This window comes from Rhododendron vialii, chromosome 8a (genome assembly GCF_030253575.1).
Source record: "Rhododendron vialii isolate Sample 1 chromosome 8a, ASM3025357v1".
NCBI classification, from domain to species: Eukaryota; Viridiplantae; Streptophyta; class Magnoliopsida; order Ericales; family Ericaceae; genus Rhododendron; species Rhododendron vialii.
The window spans coordinates 33,862,807-33,882,330 of NC_080564.1; the positions used below are offsets into that span (position 1 = coordinate 33,862,807).

At 38.5% G+C, this 19,524-nt stretch overlaps 2 protein-coding genes across 2 annotated transcripts; both read left to right on the forward strand.

The window, feature by feature from the left end:
- Positions 1–1,805: 1,805 nt before the first annotated feature.
- Positions 1,806–11,622, forward strand: LOC131299249 (glycosyltransferase BC10-like). The gene is made up of 3 exons (XM_058324888.1): positions 1,806–2,991; positions 10,141–10,810; positions 11,204–11,622. Exons 1-2 carry the CDS (start codon positions 2,473–2,475, stop codon positions 10,777–10,779), a joined length of 1,158 nt encoding a protein of 385 aa, XP_058180871.1. The 5' UTR covers positions 1,806–2,472; the 3' UTR covers positions 10,780–10,810; positions 11,204–11,622.
- Positions 11,623–14,086: 2,464 nt separating this feature from the next.
- LOC131299245 (IAA-amino acid hydrolase ILR1-like 4) lies at positions 14,087–18,756 on the forward strand. The gene is made up of 5 exons (XM_058324884.1): positions 14,087–14,650; positions 15,316–15,441; positions 16,640–16,954; positions 17,665–17,793; positions 18,123–18,756. Exons 1-5 carry the CDS (start codon positions 14,303–14,305, stop codon positions 18,528–18,530), a joined length of 1,326 nt encoding a protein of 441 aa, XP_058180867.1. The 5' UTR covers positions 14,087–14,302; the 3' UTR covers positions 18,531–18,756.
- The last annotated feature ends 768 nt before the right edge of the window (positions 18,757–19,524 follow it).

Below are 19,524 nucleotides of genomic sequence, written 5' to 3' on the forward strand. Positions count from 1 at the left end.
ATCTATTGACAGATGAACCAAGAAATTATGTAGAACTCTCACAAAATATGTATATTATGAGTGCAAGCATTTTTTATATATATAATAATAATAATAATATGAGAAGATGGGTCCTATTTATCGAAATATAAGCACCCGAACAAAAAGAAATGGTAACTATTTGAAAAAGTATTAAGAAAAAGATACATCAACTATTCAAAGTGATCTTTGCTGAAGAGACACCACTGTTCTGGGCCGAACCAACACATGCTTTCATTTTCAATGCCACGCTTCCAGCCCGGTTCGGCGGCAAACGAAACAATTCCAACCACTCCAAATATATTTATTTATTCAATGCGGGATAAATACATTGCAACCAATCGACTGGTTTATTTCTGTGACAATTTTCAATTCACTTATCTCCAACAATCCTCCGCATGAATGAAATTGACGAACAACTAAGAACGAGATGTGCAACAATATGCGGATGACAAAAAGTATATATATTCAAAATAACAAAAAAGCATGTAACATATAATTTCTATTTTTTATTTGGTATACAACGAATGAATAATAATGGCATAATCAAAATTAAATAATTAAAACTTGTACAACAACCCCCCCTCTCCGGCGTTAGGTCAGTGGACTGTGGAAACCTCGAACCTAACAGGATACTGATTACAATGGCATAACCAAAATTAAATAATTAAAACTTGTTACGTCATCTTTTTGGCTTATCCATTTGAGGGATTTGCTAATATTTACGATGTGAAGTTCCAAAATGATTCTTAATCATATATATATATATATATATATATATATATATATATATATTAAGCCTATTTTGGCCTAAATGACTTACTCAATATTTTTTCCGTATTAATTTTTTTTTTGTATTTGTTAGTTTTTCATCAATTTTTCGTGGATTATTGCTTTGTCAAGGTGAGAAGAATCTAAAAAAAATTTAAAAAAAGGTTCAAAACTCATTTTTTTTAAATATAGACAAAAATAAACCAATATTATGGACATGGTAAAATGTTTATTGTGGTAAATTTGAAACGATACCGAGACGCATATCGGTACCAGTACATATCATTCCAGTAGAAAAAATACTTGTTATCTTATTTTATTACCTACTTCAAAGAACATGGTCTTGTAGCGTGTTGATATGTAGTGCATCTCGTTGTGCTCAATTAAAATTTCATCGTGATTCAAGTTCTTCATTACGACAAAACCAAAGAAAATGTCAATGCTATTAACTTTACGTTAAAAGTAAAGTGTCTACAAAAGTGAAACGCGAAAATTAATTTCTTTATCTTTTTTTAACATGGAAGGGTAATAGAGAAATTTTCTATCATTAACTATTACTAATTTTGCTATTATCATAAAAATATAATTAATCAATTTCAAAACTTCAAATTCCTTTTTGTTCTCAATATTCTTAAAGAGGTTGCCTTTTTCACATCCATAAAAAGGATTTTCGTGCTATCCCGTCTCACCATTTATTTTGGTAATCGACGGTCCAAATTTTAAATAAATTATTCCCATTAAACTATTTAGGCGAATAATTTATTTAAAATCTGAATCGCCTAAAATACTTTTGAACGGATAAAATTATTCTAACTCCATGAAAATCTTCTTTACTGAGTCTCGGTAAAGAATTTTTTTCTCATTCTTAAAACCTTCGTTTTCGGAAACAAATGTGGTGCAATGCTTCGTTCAAATCAACGACAGAAAATCCCCGCGAGATCTCGTAAGTTTTCCAACGCGCCAATTCTCTACCACGTCTGTACTCTCTCTCTCTCTCTCTCTCTCTCTCTCTCTCTCCTCCTTTTCAAGCATCATTTCCACATTTGCCAACTGCTGGCGCAATTAAAGGACCGAATCCAAAAGTGTGAAACCAATCTCATTATCGCTCAAACGTCTTTGATTATTGGTAAATTAGGCCTCAAGAACACCTCTACATGGTAGCACCCCCTCCATTACCCGACAATCTCCACCGTTTTCTTTCTTCTTCTCCTGTCTCATCACGTTCATTCTTCTTTCAACTTCATGCAACAAAATCAGATACAAGATCTTGTTTCGAATGGGAAATTTCCTGTTTATGGGTTCATTGGGTTGGTAATTTCTTTTTCTGGCAAATTCCCTTGTGGTTAAGGAAAAAACCCACCTCAGTTTTTTGGGTTTTCGTGATTTGGTTGAGATTTGATTCCCTGAAATACTTTGATTATGTCAAAAAGCTTCCTTTTTGGTATGAAATTACTAACGAATTTGCATGTTTTGGAATACCCATGTGGTAAAATCACAGACCAATCTATCATATTTTCCTATGGCAGTGATCATGGGGAGTTTAAGATTCCCAAAGGGCTTATTTTCTGTTAAAGAAACCCTTGTCAATTTGTAAACCACAGGTCCTAATTCTGATTGTTGTTGTGTTTAAATTCCCTAATTCAAAAAACCCATTATCGCATTACATTGAAAAGTGTGGTGAAGATGCAATCAAAGCTAGTGGCATTAGAGGAAGGAAAGGACCCTGCTACCATTATTAGAACAAACCAAACTAAGGTTTTTCCACTTAGAATCCTGCAATTTCTCTTGGCCTTTTTGGGTGTGGGGATTCTATTTTCGATTCTAAGTATGTTCACAGTGCGGCATTTCGGATTCCAGAACGTTGTTCCAGTGATACAGTCCACATTCCAGCCCTATTATGGGGAGCCAAGAAGTTTAGAAAGTTGGATTAGGCCTCCATCAACCCTTATGCATGAAATGAGCGACACTGAGCTGTTTTGGCGTGCTTCGTTTGTGCCTCGGATTAAGAAATACCCTTTTGAGAGAACTCCTAAAATTGCTTTCATGTTCTTGACAAGAATATCACTACCTATGGCACCACTGTGGGAAAGGTTCTTTAAGGGGCACAAAGGTCTTTATTCAATCTACATTCATTCACTGCCGAATAATCAAACGAATCTCTTGCCTTCGTCGGTTTTCTATCGGAGGCAAATCCCAAGTCAGGTATCACTAACAACTCTCTTTGCTTTTTGCTTATGTTAATGTTTACTCTGGTGTCATATGTAGTTCAGTAGTTGAATGTTCCACAACATGCAATGCACAAGTTCTATTTTTTTTTTTTTTTATTATTTTTTCTGGTTTTTCACACTAGTTTATAATTTATTGAGGTTATAGGTAGTAGCTGGTGTTTTCCCTTAAATCTTTCAATTGTGTAATAGAAACAGATGAGTTTTTTTTTTGCATGCCAAATGTTCTCACAAAAGGATTGGATCTCAGATTCTCAATCTAGCTGTGTTACTTGGTTAAATAGTAAGAATTTTCTTATAATCAACGAGTCTGCACAAGTGCCTCTAAGGAGGGCTTGATTTAGATGGGTTTTTTCGGAAGGACCTTACTTCTATTAAGTACGTAATTCAGGACAGTACATTACATAAGGACACTCCGTTGATTAAAAAAAAATTACATAAGGACGCAGAATCCTTTGCCTTTTGGTGGAAATTTACCTGTCTTCCTGTTTCAAGTGATTATAATCAGTTTCATTCTGAACTTCAGTTCCTTTAATAACGAATGAACTATTAGATTAATGTGAAGGAATGCACTTCTACAAGTATTGATACTAAGATCTATTTTACCCTCTGATCTATGTAGTCAAGAACTATTGAGGCCTTGAGCTGTCCCTTCTTGATTTATAATGTTTCAGTGGTTTGAAAAGTTTCAACTTTTGTGGATTTGTGAAATAGCTACTTGACACGCAGTTATAACTCCCCTGTGCTGATTTTGCACCACTAGTTGTACTGTCCACTAGTAAGTATTGAAACATACTTTCTTAGGCCCAGCCGTTGATCTTTTCCATTTTTATAATTACCGGTGTTTTCTTCCGCCATGAAAAGCCAGGCACTTCCTTCTTTAGCCAACCTTGCTCCCGCAGAGGTTCAATCTGTTAAATTCCATCGATATTTTGGTCTGCGACTTTGAAAAATAGTCTAAATGCTTGACCGTATGTTTATTTCTCTTGTTCTGGATAACATTGGAATACTCTAAGCTGTCAAACTCATGTAAGGTAGTGATAAGCTCGACACTTATTCACGTTTTTAGTGCACACACCAACATTCACTCCCTATTATTGCTGTTTTCACTCATAAAGTGATTAGGCACGATAGCTAATCATATAAGCATCAAGTGTTTAGTGCTTTATAGTAGGAATTGACATGAGAAAGATGGAATCTATATTTAAACACTGTACTTATTCCCTGCTGATGGCTTCTATTTTCCTACTGTTTGCTATGAGTTTGTGAGTAGTATATGCTATGACTGTAGTGGGACATGTGGAACCAAAAAGAAGATTCCGTAGAAGTTCTACGCCTTCTGATAATATATCCCACTTGTTCTTCAGTCTATACGCAGATAATATGCGATTAAATATACTGTAAGTCGGAAGTTAAGTTCCACTATTTTAAGTTCACACCAGTCACTTCCATTATGTGCTTGTTCAATTTTAAGGTAATCGTAATAGAGAGAAAACCCATTAGGATTAATTTCATTCAACATAAAATATATATATACAAGCTGTATAATAATTGCACTACGGTCCTAGATACTTAAACTAATTACATAATAAGACACATAATTACACTAGATACAAATAGATCCATCATCTAACACTCCTCCTCAAGTTGGTGCAAAGATATCAATCAAGTCCAACTTGAACACAATAGGATGAAAACTCTTGCTACCCAGGCTTTTTGTGAATATATCAGCTAACTGATCTCCAGATCTCACAAACGGCATACATATCAAACCCTCGTTCAACTTTTCCTTGATGAAGTGTCGATCAATCTCTATGTGCTTCGTTCTGTCATGCTGAACGGGATTATGAGCAATATTAATGGCAGCTTTATTCTCGCAGTAGAGTTTCATCGGAACACAGTCAGCAAACCCCAAATCAAGTAACAAAGTTTGGAGCCACAAGAGCTCGCAAACACCATGAGCCATGACTCTATATTCAGCTTCTACGCTAGACCTGGCGACTACCGATTGCTTCTTACTTCGCCAGGTAATCAAATTACCCCCAAGGAAAGTGAAATAGCCAGAAGTAGAGCGCCTATCATCCACAGAACCAGCCCAGTCAGCATCAGTGAATGCCTCCAATCGCAAATGGCCATGATTAGAGAACAAAATTCTTTTTCCTGGAGCTGATTTCAGATACCTCAAAATTCGATCAACTGCATCTAGATGTAAAGTAAGAGGATCATGCATATACTGACTAACAACACCTACTGCATAAGAAATATCTGGTCGAGTGTGGGCCAAATATATTAGTCGACCCACAAGTCGCTGATACCTCTCCTTATCAGTACGCTCCCCCACATCTCTACAAAGATGATGATTCGCCTCAATAGGAGAATCTGCAGGTCTACAGCCCAACATACCTGTTTCTTCCAAAAAATCAAGTATATACTTGCTTTGGGAAATAAAGATACCTCTATCAGACCTCGCTACTTCCATTCCAAGGATGTATCTCAATGATCCCAAGTCCTTAATCTCGAACTCTTGAGCTAGACGAGACTTTAGGTTATGAATCTCACTCATATCATTGCCTGTCATTATTATGTCATCAACATAAACAATAAGGACAACAATCTTACCATTACTTCACCGGATGAACATCGTATGATCTGCATGGCTCTGCTTGTAACCAAAACTCAACATAGCCTTAGAAAACCTACCAAACCAGGCTCTAGGTGACTGCTTCAGCCATAAAGTGTCTTCTTCAATCTACACACCTTTCCTTCACTTGCAGGAGAAGAGAAACCTGGTGGAATATCCATATAAACTTCATCCTCTAAATCACCATGGAGGAATGCATTTTTCACATCAAACTGTTGAGGAGGCCAATTTAAGTGGGCAGCACACGAGAGGAGAGCTTGCACATAATTCATCTTCTCTACCGGAGCAAACGTCTTCTCATAGTCAATACCATAAGTTTGAGTAAAACCTCTGGCAACAAGCCTTGCCTTATATCTCTCAACTGTACCATCAGCCTTTTGCTTAATAGTGAACACCCACTTGCAGCCAACTGGTTTCTTCCCTCCTGGAAGTGACACTAGATCCCAAGTGCCATTTTGTTTCAAAGCTGTTATCTCCTCTACCATAACTCCTTTCCACTTAGGTATCTTGAATGTATCCTACCAATTCTGTGGAATAGATATAGAGGAAAGAGAAGAGACAAAGGCACGGTACGAATGAGACAAACAATCATAAGAAACAAACTGTGAAATAGGATGTTGAGTACAAGATCTAACACATTTTCGAATAGCAATAGGAAGATTGTCAGGATCCATAGGAAGGGGTTGAATAAGAGAAGAATCATTACCAAAAGAGTCAGCTGAGGAATCTGGAACTGGAGTGGGTGATTGTGATTGACTAGGTGGTAACGCACATGAAGACTGTCTATTTTTCCGTCTAGCATACCTCTGTAAGCCAGCTCCCTGCAGTCGTGCAGGTAGTTGTTCCTCAATGTCACCACCAATATCATGTGTTTCCCTTTCAACAGATATTGGTTCCTCTCCAGTGTTTTCCTTCTCCCCCTCACTATGATTATAAAAAGTAAACATCTCTTCCTCCTGCTGATGCTTCCTCTGAAGAGATGGTTTGGAGGGAGAATAAAAAATCTCTGTTTCCCAAAATGTAACATCCATAGAGACAAACATCTTCCTCGAATAAGGATCGTAATACTTATAGTCTTTCTAGGTAGGAGAGTACCCAACAAAAATACAGTTATGGGCTTTATGTCCTAGCTTGCCCTCAAAAGGTTTTGGGGCATGAACAAAACACACACAACCAAACACCCTAGGTGGAAGAGTCGTAACCCGACAACTATTTGGCAGACACTCAATGGGTGTTTTAAAATTAAAAAGAACACTGAATGGCATACGGTTGATAAGATATGTGGCAGTTAAAATAGCTTCTCCCCATAAGTATTTGGGAACATTTATATATAGTGAACAAAAGGGATCGAGCGACCTCAGCAAGATGACGATTTTTGCGCTCAGCAACTCCATTTTGTTGTGGAGTGTCAACGCAAGTCGTCTGAAAAATAATACCATTATCATCTAGATATGTCCAAAAAATCTTATCAATATACTCAGTCCCATTATCACTTCGAAGAATTTTAATATGTGTATCAAACTGAGTGCACACTATCTTATGAAAAGATTTGAAACAGGAAAATACTTCATTTTTTGACTGGAGTAAGTACACCCATGTGGCACGAGAATAACAATCAATAAAAGTAACAAACCATCGATAGCTCTTTAAAGAAGTAATAGGAGAAGGACCCCAAACATCAGAATAGATAACCATAAATGGAGAATCACTTCGTTTATTAATAGGTGAATAAAAAGAGCGATTATATTTCCCAAACTCACAGGCTTCACAAAAAAACTGATCCCTAGGACAATGTTTAACTAAAGTAGGAAAGAGTTTCTCTAATATTCCAAAAGAGAGATGACCCAATCTACGGTGCCACCGATGTAACAAAGAAAGAGTGGAACTCATATCTGCCCGTAGAGCTTGTCCACATGATAAAGATGGCTGAGATGGATGAGGGGCATGCTCCAGATAATAGATACCACCATGTGCGTTACCACTGCCAATCACCTTCCCTGTTTCCAATTCCTGAAAGATACAATGAGTAGGAAAAAATGTCACAGAACAGTTTGCAGAATGGATAAAACTACTAACTGAAAGAAGGTTAGTGGCAAAATTTGAAATATGAAGAACTGATTAAAGAGAGATAGAGGGAGAATAACGAACGGAACCTTTCCCTAAAATAGCAGAGAATGACCCATCGGCAATTCGAACTTTATCCTTACCAGAACAAGTAGAATAGGAATCAAAAACAGAGGAACAACTTATCATATGATCTGAAGCACCAGAATCGATAATCCAAGGAATACCGGAGGAGGCAGTAAATGCACTAGCTGGAATACCTGAATGAGCAAAATAGGATGCAGTAGGAGCTGCTGTAGAAGGAGGAGCTATAGTAGAGGAAGAATCAGCTCGAGCCATAAGACGCCTGAGAGCTTGCATCTCCTCCTGAGAGAAACAGCCAACAGAATCAGAAGGTGACTGAACTCTCGTATTGAACCTAGAATCAAATAAGGTAGCAAACTCTGAAACATGTGCCTGAGCCTGAAAACGCCCGGGACCACGACCTCGACCTCCACGTCCACTGTCTCGCCCACGAGAGGGACGGCCATGTAACTTCCAACAAAAATCTTTAGTATGTCCAGTGTTGTGGCAATAATCACACTGGAGTGACATACGGTCTATGGTCCCACCAGTAGTGCCAAACTGAGACTTTCCACTGCCAGACCCGAACTGTCCCTGCGGAATAGCAACCAATGCAGAACGATCAGAAGTAGGAGCTTGTAACATAACACCCCTTCTGCTCTCTTCCTGTTGAACAATGGCATAAGCCTCTCCCAAAGATGGAAATGGAACACGACCCAACACCTGCACTCTAATTGGATCATACTCCACATCAAGACCAGCAAGAAAGTCATATACACGCTCTTTTTCTATTCTTTTTAACCAAGCACCAGCATCAACGAAACAAACTGTCTGAAGCCCCTGATAATAATCAAATTCTTGCCAGGCCTCACTGAGATCAACAAAGTAAATAGTAACAGATCGATTGTGTTGATCCATAGTACGAAGTCGTTTTCGCAACTCAAAACACTGAGCATCATTGCCCTGCTGAGAATAAGTCTGTTTGGCAATAGTCCAAATCTGATATGGAGTGTTAAGAAGCAAGAAAGGACTACGAATATCAGCCTTCATAGAATTAAACAACCACGTCATGGCTAAAGATCGACGAGACTTAAATGTCTTGAGTTCAACATCAGTAGTAGGCTCAGCAACAGGACCTCAATGAACTCAGACATCCCTTTAGCTTCAATAGCTAATGTAAAAGTACGAGACCAAAGTAAATAATTTGTTACATCCAGTTTGATGGGACAAATATCCAATGGAGAGTTATCCAGAGTCCCTACATGACTCAACTTATTTTTGCCACTAGCGGAAGCCTGTTTTTTCTCTTCTGACATCTTGAAAACAGAACAATAATGCCAAATAAACAATAAACAATGCTCCCAGCAACTTTAGAACTCCAAAAGCAATAAATAAAGGTTCCGAAAACCCTAGAACCTCAAAAAAATCAACTGAATACGTTCGATCTGACTGAAACAGTGTTGCAACTTCGTGAGAGAAGAAAAAAAATAGATCTGATCGGCGAGAAAGAAATGACAGCAACAGCAGTAGATTTGATCGACGGCAACGGCAAGCCCCGACTGATCGAAGCACTGTCCACGCGTACTGTTCACGACACTGTTCACACGTATTGTTCACGACACTGTTCACGATATTGTTCACGTGCACTGTTCACGAACGCTGTTCACTCAGTACTGTTCACGCAGCAACGAGAAGAACGTCGTAGGTCGCCAGGTTCTATCGCTCTGATACCATGTTCAATTTTAAGGTAATCGTAATAGAGAGAAAACCCATTAGGATTAATTTCATTCAACGTAAAATATATATATATACAAGCTATATAATAATTGCACTACGGTCCTAGATACTTAAACTAATTACATGATAAGACACATAATTACATTAGATACAAATAGATCCATCATCTAACAGTGCTATATGCATCCAATGTATTAGATATTCATGTTAGACAGAGTTCTTGAGGACGGCGGTGAGCTATGCATGGTGAAACAAGAATTTTCAGGCCAATAATACAGTGCACATAAGGCTTAGTTGTTGGACTACAGCAAAACTATATGCTAGGCAGTTCACCGTGAACCATTCTACATGCTTCTGTAAGCTAATTATCAAGTTTCCAATCTGCATTAGGAAGCAAAAAATCAACACCGTGTGCATCATATTGGCTATTTTGTACTAGTTTTTTAATCATCTTTGCTACCTGTGCCGGTGTACAATAATGCAGCACTCATGTTAACTTGTGAAGTTAGTTTTCCTTATTTATCAAGTTCCCCAAAAACATATTTGGCATGCTTTTATTCTTCATTTTCATCACTGATTGATGCTGTTATTCTTCTTATTCTTGGGCTCTCGTTCATGTAGGTTGCTGAATGGGGAATGATGAGCATGTGCGATGCTGAGAGAAGACTCCTTGCAAATGCATTACTAGATATCTCCAACGAATGGTTTGTCCTCCTATCCGAGGCCTGCATTCCCCTCCACAACTTCACCATTGTTTATCACTACATATCAGAATCTCAGTATAGCTTTATTGGTTCATTTGATGAAGTTGGACCATATGGAAGAGGACGCTATAACGAAGGCATGGCACCTGAGGTCAACATTACTGAATGGCGTAAAGGCTCCCAGTGGTTTGAGATTAACCGTAAACTAGCAATTGACATTGTTGAAGATAAAAAGTTTTACCTGAAGTTCGAACAGTTTTGCAGACCAGTTTGTTATGTGGATGAACACTATTTCCCGACCATGCTTAGCATCCAATCTCCTGGTTTGCTAGCAAATAGGAGTCTCACTTGGGTGGACTGGTCAAGGGGCGGTGCTCATCCGGCTACATTTGGGAAGGCTGATATTAAAGAGCAGTTTTTCAAGAAAATTTTCCAAGGCAAAACGTGCATTTACAATAACCAGCCGTCTTCAGTTTGTTTTCTTTTTGCAAGAAAGTTTGCTCCTAACGCATTGGGGCCGTTGTTAGAAATTGCTCCTAATGTTCTTGGCTTTTGAGAGAAGGAGGGCCAAAGGAAGCATGGTTTAGGTATGTTGATATGATTTTGGTTTGTGATTCATAAAGTTTAGAACCCTCGTGTTGTATCTTGTCCTAGTGTTATAGTTCTCATACTTGAGGTCAACTTGGCATCTCTAATTCAAATGTCTCACACCCGTTTCAGTGTAACATTTGTAACATCATTTCTCATGTCAATAATGTTGCGGAAACAAAAGATCGAACCAGAACACACACACACACAAACACAGAGACAAAGATTTACGTGGTTCCCTATGAATTAGGTACGGCCACGGGGGGCAGCCAAATTACATTTAGGAGGAGGAGTATTATAAATCACTCAACTCACACTCACAACTGATACAAACAAAATACAAACTCAGATACGTTTCTGATTTTCTTACACTGATACAAATGTTATGGCAGGAACTCAATTTATAGGCAAAACCTTCTCCTGTCCACAAACCATGCCAGAGCTCTAAATCCACGCCTGGGATTTTCCAAATCTTGACTTCAATTACCCACATGGGAGAATCAATTGCATTCAATGCAACCCACGTGCATGCCAAATCTTCTGAGTAAATGCAAGTCTGCATGTGTACAAGATGGAGCCAAAACATGGCCTCAAAAGTCAACAAATAATGCCATTGGAAGTTTACAAGTGTGATGCGCCACCGTGGTTTCCGTTGTTGCTGTGTTCCCTTTTTAAACATACTGTACTTGGTTGATTGTCCTTTCTGCCACTGTGGTAGTTGTAGCCTTATTGTTTGACAAAGTAAATGAAATTTCAAAAGCCTTATGAAGGAGAAGAGGCCAGCCCAACCATTGCTTCCTTTGTTGTGTGACTTTGCATTTCCTATGCATTTACTCGTAGGAAGTTGGAGCATCTCCAACCTTGCTCTTTATTTTTTCTGATCAAAAGACCAGATAAGGTAGTACATCTTTTTAATTTTCACTATTCACTTTTTCATCTTTATATTCCAATCATGCTCTTTATTATATTCCATTATCTATCCGTACATCAAGGCTAGATTTGTACCTTGCTGAGTGAAATGGAGAAATCTGGACCTCTCATACCATTTGCAGGATTTGCCTAACCTCTCCTAGGTTAATGCAGCTAGTGAAGTTGGCCCGAGGCAAAATGTCTAGCCATATGGGGAGCCCATTGAAGTGAAGAGAATGTGTTAAAGTAGCCATTTTTGATAAATCATCACGTGGCTCCACTAGAGTTTGAGGGTTTTAAGCGAACTTTCTGGGTTCAAAAAAATGTACTGAAATTTTATATATTTTTCATATAATTTGATATTTCTTTTCCATTTGTTGGCACTGAATCAGTCATTTGCCTAGAATTGTTATATAATCACATTCATTTTCACACATGCAAATGCACACACACTCACATAAGTATTGAAACCGTACACACATGGGTGGGCTAGGCACAACATGAAAACATGTTAGCGATGAAACTGTATGAGTCGGCCCGGCCCGGCCCATTTGACACATCAGAGCCCACAGCCAGACCAAGGTTGACATTGATTGAAACTATAAGGCCCCGTTCTTTTGAACTTAACTCTGGGAGTTTTGTTCTTATTTGAATTTTTTTTGTATTTATTAGTTTAGCGCCAAACTTTTGTGGGTTTGAAAAGTTTTTTTTTTTTTACTTTTACCCAAGTATTTTGAGAAATAACCACTTTTAGCGCAAAAAATTGAGGCAAAACTAACAAATGCGAAAAAAATTCAAATAAAAACAAAACTCTTAAATTTAAGAAGGCCCCGTTCCAGAAACCTTCTTAAAAAATAAGCAGCTTATTTCACATTTTCAAACTCAAAAATAAAGTAAATGAAAAATAATTATTCAAATTTTTTTGCATCGTATAAAAGATCTCATCGAGATCTTCCAAACAAGATCCATATTGCATATTTTTAGATTTCAATAAGACCATAATTTTTGAGCTTGAAATTGCCTTCTTAAAAAATAAGAACTTATTTTGGTTTTCGGAACCGAGCCTAAGTTCAAGAGAATAGGACCTAAGGTGGTGTATTGTTACTTTTTGGGAAAGTGGCGGCCAATGAAATGTTTTGATAATTAATACCCGCTAAGGACATTTTCAGCATTAACAAACATTCTCAGCATATTCTTAACGAATATTAAGGCTGCGTTCCACAATGCAAAAAAAATCCTTATTTTTTAATAAGGCAATTTCAAGCTCAAAAATTATGGACTTATTGAAATATAAAAATATACAATATGGATCTTGTTTGAAATATCATATCGAGATATTTTATACGATGCAAAAATAAATTGAAAATGTGAAATAAGCTGCTTATTTTTTAAGAAGGTTTTTGGAACGGGGTCTAATTATCAAAGGGAAAATAACGGCCCATGACGTGTTTTGATAACTAATACCTGCCAAAGACATGCTAAAAATATTTTTAACGAGTATTAATTAACAAAATACGTCATTGACCGTCATTTTCCCATTATCAAAACATGAGTAGTGCTATTTGCACCGATTGGAGCATACCGACGGCCGCGCGCAGCCGTCTCCGGCCACCGGACGGCCGATCCGAGCCGTCCAAAAATTTTTAAAAAAAAAAACCAAGGGGCCCGGCGTGAGAATCAACAGCATCCGATGTGTGTAGGATGCTTGATCTAAACACCTTATTTTTCTTGTATATACGATTTCTCTATATTTTTGGTCGGCATATAGGATTTTCGTCGAAACATATCCTGGGAATGAATTTTCGTCGAAACATATCCTGGGCCGAATTCCTTACTTTTTGTTAGACAGGGTGAGGTGTTGCTAAAGGGGGATAAAGTGTAAAATACACCTAATATAATAATATTCATCACGTGGGGGATTGAATACGGATACCGCCAAAAAAGCGGACACACCCACGCCACACGGAAGATGCCCCACTTGAAGGGGGAGGCTCCCATCCACTCTTTGAGAAACGTTTATGTCTAGTTTTCTGTCCGAATCTTTGTGGGCCCATCTTAGGCCCACAATGATAATCAAAATTTTTCGATTTGTAAGATTCGTCAAGTCTGTTATTCACATAAAAAATTAATTTTATTGAACATCAACAGATATGTTATTGAAACAGAATTGTACAAAAAAAATGGGGTGAAAAAATAATTGGAAACTTGAGTTTTACATTTTTTCTTATACAAATCTGTTTTAATCACTTATCTACCGATGTTCGACTAAGCCAATATTTAACATGAATAGCAAACTCAACAAATTTTAAAAAATAAACGATTCAATTATTATTAAAAGTCCATCCGGCCGACACTGGACAGAAAACTGGACACTAAAAACTGGATGGGAGCCTCCCCTTAAAACACATTCTATCTTCCCCACATTTTCCCCATTTTCTTCAACCGTCTTGACTCTTCAAAACAGTGTAAATTAATCAAGCATGTGCTCCATTTCTGTCTTGCTATAAAAATCCAATTCCCTCTTCGCCTCCTCTTTCTCTCCGCAACAAGCAATTCACGGCTCAATTCCCAAGGAAAAAAATATGGGTTCCGCCGGCTGGGCCGTTGTGATTCTCACCCTTGTACTGTCCAACGCAATACCCATTTTCGTAGATTCCCAAGGGCTTTCCGAATTCACAGCAAGCTTCCTCAAGTACGCCAAGGAAAAAGATGTCTTTGATTGGATTGTGGGTGTTAGGAGAAAGATACACGAGAATCCTGAACTGGGTTATGAGGAATTTGAGACCAGCAAGCTTATCAGATCAGAGTTGGATAAGATGGGTATTCCTTATAAGTACCCAGTTGCTGTTACTGGCGTTGTTGGGTTCATCGGTACAGGAAGGCCCCCTTTTGTTGCGATTCGGGCTGATATGGATGCTTTAGCTATGCAGGTTTGTGGTTTCTTTCCCATTCTTTGCATTTTTCTTGTTCTGGGTTTTGCGGTTACTGTATAAATGGTTTTTTTCCCCCTTTACTGGGTAGTGGAGTGGTTGAGTTTTCTGAAGTGTTGATCTCGATTTCTTGGGTTGCGCCTTTGAGAAGTTGATAGTCAGTTGTTTTTACAAAATCTGGGCAGTTGGAGCCTGTGCTTGCTGCTATGGACATATGATATGACTGTTATGTTTTAATCAGTTTAGCCTTTTCTTCTGTTGTTTTGGGAGATGTTTTGGCTTTGTTGTGGAGGCTGGTCTCTTTCTTCAAAAGTGTTAAGCGTAAGCAACTGAGAGGTTGTAGGGGTTCTTGATTGTTTTTTATGGTTTGTGGGCAGCTTTGATTTGCTTGCCATGTGGTTTGATTTTCATCAGGGGCATGCCCCGGTGTGTTTGTAGCTACTTGCTCTTTTTGGTGAAATGAGCAAATTTAACAGGAAAAAAAAGAGAGAAAAAATGCTTGCCTTGTGGGACTATACGTTTAGTGTTGCTTAGCCCCGGTAAGGGTTCTTTCTCTTGGTTTGGGTTGGTCCTTGTTGCACGAAATCATCAAATTAAATAATGCGAAACAAAGGAATTTCGGGTATGTGCTGTGAATGATGTTCGAGAAGTTGTGGTTTTTATAGGAAATGGTGGAATGGGAGCACAAGAGTAAAAATCCTGGAAAGATGCATGCTTGCGGGCACGATGGCCATGTTGCGATGCTTCTTGGTGCTGCAAAGATTCTTCAAGAGCATCAGGAACTCTTACAGGTCCATTTTGCTACACTTGCTCACTACTTATTCGCCCTGTCTAAATGGAACTATCTGTTCTCTGTTGGTTAAAGTGCCCATGTTTCTTGGGCTTTTCACGTGCTACCTGTTTCCGACTCTTAGAACGTATAGCAATGAAAATGTAGGATGTGCAGTTCATAAGAGCTTTCATATGAGTTCCTTGTGTAGTTTCTGTTTCCGTTTGCCCTTGTCTCTGTCTTTCTCTTATTGTTTCCATTATTTTGACTCCTGTTCACGTGGCTAATCATCTGAGAACTTATTAGAATCTCTTGTTTGAGGGACAGTAGAAATGAGTTTAGAGTCTAGCCTTAATCTTTGTAGCGCTACCTGTATTGTAGAACCTTCAGCTGATTAGGACAAGATTTTATATTCAAGCAATAGTGAATCCCTAGCCAATTGGTTCAGGGAATATGGGGGGGGTGGTGGTGGTTTGTGTGTGGGGGTTGTGTCGGTTGGTAGATTTCAAGTATGAAGAAGTTACTTGCAAGATGTCCTTATGGACTGGTGATTATAAGTTTGAGAATTGGTTGGGATGACTTTACCCATATGGGTATTCACTGTCTGGTGTAATTACAGACTCTTAACTTTAGAAAGATGTATGGTGTGTTGAATCTACTTCAGTTCTTGGTCTCTTCACTACAGAAAAGAGTCACACTGGGTGCAGTGGTTTTTGTTTTGTTGATGCTGAGCTTTGGGCTCTGCTTTTCTCTCTAGTTGAGGTCTTAAACACTTCTGCTTTTCTCTCTAGTTGATGCCTTGAAAATCTAGTTCGTCTGCTTTCATTTAAAGCCATACAGTGCAATGGTGGCCTTCACTGACTTGATAAGAAAAAGGACTCTACCAACCATCTTTAACGGGTTAATCTAATTGTTAAATTGGGACCGTATCAAAACAAAATAGTCAAGTTTTACAATTGCCTGTTGTATGAGAACAATCACACTAATCTAACTGTCAAATTGGGACTGTATCAAAATAAAATAGTCAAGTTCTACAATTGCCCATTGTATGAGAACAATCATGCTCCAAGCTCCTCTATGACTTATTGTCTAATTTTTCTTTTATGGGGGCTATATGTTCTTTTTTTCTTTTTTTGGTTCTTCGAAATATATATGTTCTTCATCTCTGATGGATATATTAAAATTGTCTATTTCTCTTGTATTGTTTTTTGGGTCAGTAGGGAACAGTTCTTCTTGTCTTCCAACCGGCAGAGGAAGGAGGTGGAGGGGCAATGAAAATGATCGATGCTGGAGTACTTGAGAATGTTGAAGCCATCTTTGGGCTTCACGTCTATCATGACTTGCCCTTAGGTGAAGTAGCCTCCAAACCTGGACCAATGTTGGCTGGGAGTGGCTTTTTCGAAGCGGTAATTAGTGGGAAAGGAGGTCATGCGGCCATTCCTCAGCACTCAATTGATCCAATTTTAGCAGCTTCAAATGTGATTGTCAGCTTACAGCATCTTGTTTCACGAGAAGCTGATCCGCTGGACGCTCAGGTACACGACAATTTCCGACTAACCTCATGCCTTCTGAATTTTTGCAGAGTTTGGAATGCTGTGGCTGTACATTGAGCCAAAGTATCTGCAAAATTGGTGTTGCAGACTTGCAGTTGTATATTACGCGACACATTCATTTTTGAATATTGTTATTAGTATGAATTCAGCTATAGTTTTTGTGTCCATTAACTACTATTGTTATTACCAGACTATGACAACATGCAGAAGGCTGCTATTTTTTGGGGTATGGGATTTTGAAAAATGTACCTTTGTTGGGTTTGAAGTGATAGGACTAGCACTGATGTGTACTTGGTAGACCATACTTGACAAATGCGACAATAGCTGAGACCCCAACCGTGGTTTCAGCAAATCACCGGGAAGGTTCTACGAGGCAGACATGTGAACGTCGTGATTTCTTCTGTTACATTAATGTTTTCAGGGTACCGGGGATATCAGCAAGAACTTGCTGAACAGATCTCTTAAACTCATTTAGAAACTAGGATATCTTATGTGCTTTTAATTGGAAAGGGAAAACGTTAGTAATAAGGTGGCATGACTCGCCTCTAAGATGGCCACTCTTGACCCATTGAGAATTCCATCCACTTCTTCTTATGCTCCAAGGTTTTTTTTTTATCTGGAAAAAGCATTACATTTGGTTTCCACAGTCCCAATATCATTAGGAGGTTTAAATACTTTACGTGTACTTGCAGGTGGTAACGGTTGCTAAATTCCAAGGAGGTGGTGCTTTCAACGTTATACCAGATTCTGTCACCATTGGGGGAACCTTCCGAGCCTTCTCAAAGGAAAGCTTTGAGCAACTCAGGCAGCGAATTGAAGAGGTAGAAAAATAGTTGAAACCTTAAACCATTTTTGGACTTCTGAAATGTTTTCATTGAGCGCAGTAGTCAGTTTTGTAGCAAATGGTATCTGTGGTCTAATAGTAATCATATCACTGTCAAATCTTTAAGACCCCTTTCTCAGCATTTGTGCTTGGGAGAGAGAGCTACACTAAGATCAGTTCCTGATTATTTGTTTCCACTTAGTCTGTTTCCAACATACAGTGGGTTTTGTTTTTAATCATCCTTATTCTTAAAAGGTTTTGTTATGTCACATGTCTCAACCTTCTCATGTTGTTCTCAACACACGGGCTAATGCTTTTTGCTAACAGGTAATAGTTGGGCAAGCCACAGTTCAAAGGTGCAATGCGACCGTTGACTTCCTTGTAAAAGAAAAACCTTTCTTTCCTGCAACCATAAACGACAAGGGCTTGCACGAGCACTTTCTAAAAGTCGCAGGGGACATGCTTGGAATTCGTAATATCAAGGAGATGCCACCAATGATGGGTTCGGAGGATTTCTCCTTTTACCAAGAGGTAATACCCGGTTACTTCTTCTTCCTCGGTATGAAGAGCGAAACAAACGAAAAGCCTGCGTCAGTTCACTCTCCCTACTTCAAAATAAACGAAGATTCACTTCCTTATGGATCTGCTCTTCACGCATCATTAGCTACTGCATATCTTCTTGATCACCAATCGAGAACTACCCTCATGAGCGGAAATCACCATGATGAGCTCTGAGGTTGTTTCTTTATTTTTTGTAATTATCATGGACCTGAAATTGGTCAGGATGCTACTGCAATGCACGGGCACGGTGATGGCTTCGGCTGTTAGCTCGATCTTAGATAGTATGATTTTGGGTAACTGTATATCAGCAAGAAGTTGCTTCATGTTCATTGAATAAAAACACAGTATTGTACCTGATCCGGCTATTTTTTTTGGGTGGTGTATACTTGTTTTGTTATCAGCTCATCTGTCGATGGATGTTGGGTAATACTTGATTGCTTATGGCCATGGGTGTTGTTTCTGGACTGTCACATTTGATTCAATGGCTATTATGCTGTTAGGTTTTGTATGAGATCATTGCCAGTTTTGCGCGAATATTGTAAATAAACTCGAAATTGTGTAAAATTGAGCGAAGTTTTTTAGAATTCTATCGTCTAAAAGTTGGGATGAATTCCGAAAATTTTAGGTAATATAGTTTCTTTTTTCAATATCTGGTGGAATCTCCGGAGTTAGCTCCGAGGGCACTCCCTTTTCCACCCCAAAGTATGTGGATCGAATGATAGTATTTCGTTTTCCAACTGAAAGGCCCTCAAAGTTCAGAAAAATACGACTTCGGAGATGTGTTCACTGGATTCAATTCGGAGCCGAACGGCATTCGTTCATGAATGAATGGAAAATGTTATGATAGATGAAAATGGTCCATGAAAGGGCAATCAATGGCCCTGATTCACAGGTTCCCAATATAGTCTACACTGGACCACTGGTCTTACCAATTTAGATTGGCGAGAAGGTAAAAAGAAAAAATAAGAAGACAGACGACAATGGCTTAAAAACTCGAACTAGTTTCTAAATTGCAAACAAAGTCTAAACCAACCCAACCTATTCACAGGGTTTAATTATTTTTGTTTTTTGTACACCCTAGGTTGACTAATATTTCCAATTCAATTGGAATCTGGATTCTCTGCGGTCTGTAGTTGGACTGTAGGGTATCGTCTGCGTGATTTTAGCC

Bases quoted from the DNA above. Each gene is read 5' to 3' on its own strand.
- LOC131299249 (XM_058324888.1), top strand. From the start codon at position 2,473: ATGCAATCAAAGCTAGTGGCATTAGAGGAAGGAAAGGACCCTGCTACC. The intron at 2,992-10,140 runs GTATCACTAACA...TCGTTCATGTAG, and splicing joins GGAGGCAAATCCCAAGTCAG to GTTGCTGAATGGGGAATGAT.
- LOC131299245 (XM_058324884.1), top strand. From the start codon at position 14,303: ATGGGTTCCGCCGGCTGGGCCGTTGTGATTCTCACCCTTGTACTGTCC. The intron at 16,955-17,664 runs GTACACGACAAT...GTGTACTTGCAG, and splicing joins CTGATCCGCTGGACGCTCAG to GTGGTAACGGTTGCTAAATT. The intron at 17,794-18,122 runs GTAGAAAAATAG...TTTTGCTAACAG, and splicing joins TCAGGCAGCGAATTGAAGAG to GTAATAGTTGGGCAAGCCAC.